The sequence below is a fragment of the Bidens hawaiensis genome, unplaced genomic scaffold, assembly GCF_021521415.1.
Source record: "Bidens hawaiensis isolate Kalapana, Puna unplaced genomic scaffold, B.hawaiensis_p1.1 tig00101452_1, whole genome shotgun sequence".
In the NCBI taxonomy this organism is placed as follows: domain Eukaryota; kingdom Viridiplantae; phylum Streptophyta; class Magnoliopsida; order Asterales; family Asteraceae; genus Bidens; species Bidens hawaiensis.
This window is the reverse complement of record NW_027506828.1, coordinates 7,878-12,208: the sequence shown is the minus strand read 5'-3', so window position 1 is coordinate 12,208 and position 4,331 is coordinate 7,878. Positions and strand designations below refer to the sequence as shown.

General features: G+C 35.8%; 1 protein-coding gene across 1 annotated transcript; it reads right to left on the bottom strand.

The window, feature by feature from the left end:
* Positions 1–791: 791 nt before the first annotated feature.
* LOC143618605 (uncharacterized) lies at positions 792–3,101 on the bottom strand. Its single transcript, XM_077090745.1, has 4 exons — positions 3,000–3,101; positions 1,471–1,584; positions 1,102–1,363; positions 792–1,024 (listed from the first exon to the last, which is right to left on the bottom strand). Exons 1-4 carry the CDS (start codon positions 3,090–3,092, stop codon positions 900–902), a joined length of 594 nt encoding a protein of 197 aa, XP_076946860.1. The 5' UTR covers positions 3,093–3,101; the 3' UTR covers positions 792–899.
* Between the last annotated feature and the right edge of the window lie 1,230 nt (positions 3,102–4,331).

Genomic DNA, 4,331 nt, shown 5'->3' with positions numbered 1-4,331 from the left:
ACAGAATCTGGGTTCGCACCGAACGGTAGGGCCCACTTGATCTCAAATGGTCCTTCTAGAATCTCCTTTTTGTAATATGAAGAGTTTGCACTATCACTTAAATAGCAGCCTTTAGTCTTCCCATTGATTGTTTGTACAGTCAAACTTCAAATAATTATGTCAGCTACCATTAGAAAATCAAAAGAGTTGACAATTTTGATTTTTGACCCGTTAAATTATAAACGGGCCAACGTGGGTTGTGTTTTATCTCAAACGGGCCAAAATCAGAAAACTCAGCTAAGAGGGTAAAAAGGTCAAAATCAGTAAACTTGACTAAAAGAAGTTGCGGGTTGGGTTAGGTTGCTCCAAGTTCCAACCCGTATTAAAAGAATGGCCCGTTCCAACCCAAACCCGTTTTGACCCGTTACACAAACTTTATAAAAATAATCTTACGTTGCATTAAAAGGGTCAAAAGGTCAAAATCAGTAAACTTGACTAAAAAAAAGTTGAGTGTTGGATGGTTACAAGTTTCAACCCGTATTAAAACAATGGCCCGTTCCAACCCAAACCCGTTTTGACCCGTTACACAAACTTTATAAAAATAATTTTACGTTGTATTAAAAGGGTAAAAAGGTCAAAAACAGTAAACTTGACTAAAAAAAGTTGTGGGTTGGGTTGTTCCAAGTTCCAACCCGTTATAGAACAATGGCCCGTTCCAACCCAAAACCGTTTTGACCCGTTACACAAACTTTATAAAAATAATCTTACGTTGCATTAAAAGGGTAAAAAGGTAAAATCAGTAAACTTGACTAAAAAAAGTTGCGGGTTGGGTTGTTCCAAGTTCCAACCCGTATTAAAACAATGGCCCGTTCCAACCCAAACCCGTTTTGACCCGTTACACAAACTTTATAAAAATAATCTTACGTTGTATTATCAACTTCGACTCTTATATCATCTATCCTAATCCCGGGCAGTTCTATCAGCACAAAATATTTTCCTCCGGATTCAACAACGTCCATTCTCGGGGATAGTTTCTTCTCTAAACCTGCACAACACACACATTTTCTCAAAAAAAAAGAAAAAATTTATTATAACAAATACTAATGTATCAAAGTTTTATACCGAGACGTTTAGCAGCATGCGTGTTGCTGTTGTGACTTAATCTCATTGGTACATTTCTTTCTAATGTTGTTCTGGAAAATTTAGGTGGTTGTAACGAAGGTGACACGTAATCACCGACATCATATTGAATATTTCTGACTTTTGGAGGATTGGAATTAATACTTGCTGGTTGAGAAAACAAAGGTGTTGTCACGAGTTCAGATGACAGGTCTTGTTGGGAAAGAGTTGACTTAAAAGGCAAACTTGATTGGTCAAAGCTATCCTGCCAAAGATATTGTGAGTGTCAGTTTGATTAAGTTAGGAGTTGATATACATTTTGTAAAGAATATTTTCGTTTTCGGTCTTTGTTTGACTTTTGTTGACCGGGACCTGTTGTGCTGAAGTTGGCTTCATGAAGCTGCCTTGGGACTTCGAATCTTGTCTTGCGAAATGCATAGTGTTATTGCATCTTCTCTTGATCGTGGTTAAACCGCCACTGCAATTCTGAAACAATAAAGCAACCAAAAGAGCTAAGTTATACAATAATAATATAGGCATAATCTTATGTATCTTTCAAACAGAACATCATAATTAAATAGTTCCTGACACGACTCGAAATATGACACGAAAATAACAAGGTTTTGGGCTGTCACGTCTAACCAGTTTAATAAACAGTTAGTGTTGACCTGTTTAATCTATTTAATTAAATGTGTCGTGTCCAGAGTCATCTGTTAACCATTTAAAATTGAATATGAAGTTAAGAAAATATTTATACTTTAAGGTCAACCAAACAGTTCGAGTTGACCTGTTTAATGCATTTAACTAAACGTGTTGTGCTCGACAGTTGATCGGTTAAACATGTTTAATTAAACAGTTTGATGTGTTAACCGTTTAAAATTGAATATAAAGTTAAGAAAATTTTTGTACTTTATAAGGTCAACCTTCAACTTATTTGACTCATTTAGATAAATTGATCACACGGATAAATTATAAATATATGGGTGGTGTTTAAGTTCATCAGTTCAGCCCGCCAACCAGACATGTTTTACACCCCTAAATTCTACAACATAATGTTGCAGAAGTCGCTAGATGCTGTCAGGCTAGTCGATTGGGGAGCTGTGCTGTGAGTACTCGGCCTAGGCGAGGAGTACTCGGGCATGGCAAGTTATAAAAAAATTAATTTTCGGGAAATCATATATATGTCAAATATAATCAGTTTACTAATATGTATAGCAAAATACGTGAATATTAATATAAATCAAAATGAGACATAGACATGGTAGTTATTTAATTCTTGGGGGGGGGGGGGGGGTTGACACGTGGCCAAGGGGGCAATATGTGAGCGGTGTTGTAGCCCACAAATCGCTCACCCTCCAATCGCCACGTCAGCATGTCCATCACACAGCCCGGCGAAAAATATATCCCCCCCCACCCACCACTACCAACTTATCGCCTGGGGTGGGGGGGGGAGTGTTCTCGCCCAAATGTGCCCCTTGTCGCCCCTATTTGCCTCTCACTACACTTGGCCTAGTATTATAGACATAATAATTATTTAATTCTCGTCTTCCAAGGTATCTCGAAAAACGGTGAAAATCCAACTTGACTGAGTTGTTCGAGTTGGACTGCCTAGCTCCGAATTTGACGGATTCCGAGTAATATTGACAAAGTTTAAGAAAATCGCCCTGACACTCTACCCACTACACCATTTTTTACAACCCTACACAATATATTGATTTTATATATAAATATATAATCACTTTACCATAGATATAATAATCCATTGAATGAAATATGGCAACATAGGTGTCTTATAATTAATCAAATCTAATAACACAAACTCAAAGTCATTTACACCTTAAAACAATAACTTCTAATCATTTAACTAAATAAATATTTAACTTGGTACAAAAAAAGATTACCAAAGGGAAGAGACGAGTTGCGGAGATGTTATCGGCGGCAGAGAAGTGAGCGCCGATCGTCTCAACTCGTCGTCTTGCTGTTTCACTAGCCATGTTTCTGCTCACTGATGGTCTGATGCTGTTGTTTCAGTTATTAAGCTAGCTAGATATTTTAAAAGGTTGTTATAGTAGACAAATAATGTGTTTTTTTTTATTATTTTTATGGGCAAACAGACAACAACGTGTCATGTGCCTCACTCTTAGCTTCATACCCTTTACAAAAAAAAATCAAGATTCTAGACACTACACTTTAGATTTATTAGATTTGTGAAAGATCGGGTCGGGTCAGGTCGGGTGAGTTTTATTCGCTCCGTACCATTAGGGTTGTAATCGAGCCAAGCCAATCGAACCTAAACAAGCTTGTTAATGTTTTCTTTATTTATATTTATTTGTTTGACTGATATTGATATATTAACCACAAAAATATAATTTTTAATATTAATTTATATAGAATTTATAAATTAGATAATTTATAATGTTTTTATTTTGTTATTTCTTTATAATGTTTTAAAGCTCAAGGGACATAACATATTATTTTATTTTTTCTTATTTTGGTATGATACTATGATTATTATATATTATATATTATATAATTTAGGGTTTAATATTAACGAGCCACGAGCTAAGCCGAGCGAAGCCGGCTTGTTTAGATTCGAGTTTTTGCAAACGAGTCGCGAGCCACAAACTTTTTGAGTAACTCTAGGTATTAGGTCTAATGGTCCTATCGAATATTAAAACGCATAGTTAGTTTACACCTCCACAAGGTTTTTTATTTAATGAACATCACATCCCTCGTTAACCGATTCTTTTGTTTCTTTGGGGCGCTGGCCATCCGCCGGGAGTTTTGGGTTTAATAATGACATTTTAGCATCAAATCTAATAAATCTAAGTGTAGTGCTTGGGGTCTTGATCTTTTTTTTTATGGAAAGAGAGTGTGTGCGAGTTGTTTATTTTAACAATAGACTAGATTCAACCAGGTGCACTTTTTCTGTTATAACTAGGAAAGTTATATCTAAGAAAGAAGAGTGCATGATCTCGCGAATTACTTCTGAATCAATCGGTTTTTAGTCGGTTTTTTACTAGTTTCGGTTCGGTTAACCAGTTTGAAAATGATTTCGGTAGAGAGAATTATAAACCGGTTCCAAACTTAATTTTCAATCGGTTCCAAACTGGTTTGTACATAATAGATTTCAAACCGGTTCGGTTTTGGTTTGATTTTCGAGTAACCTGTTTTTTCCCACCTCTATTAACAAATGACAAGTGAAATCAACTTTACCAGAAATTAGAAAACAT

Bases quoted from the DNA above. Each gene is read 5' to 3' on its own strand.
- LOC143618605 (XM_077090745.1), bottom strand. From the start codon at position 3,092: ATGGCTAGTGAAACAGCAAGACGACGAGTTGAGACGATCGGCGCTCAC. The intron at 1,364-1,470 runs GTCCCGGTCAAC...TATCTTTGGCAG, and splicing joins AGCCAACTTCAGCACAACAG to GATAGCTTTGACCAATCAAG. The intron at 1,025-1,101 runs GTATAAAACTTT...TGTGTTGTGCAG, and splicing joins GCATGCTGCTAAACGTCTCG to GTTTAGAGAAGAAACTATCC.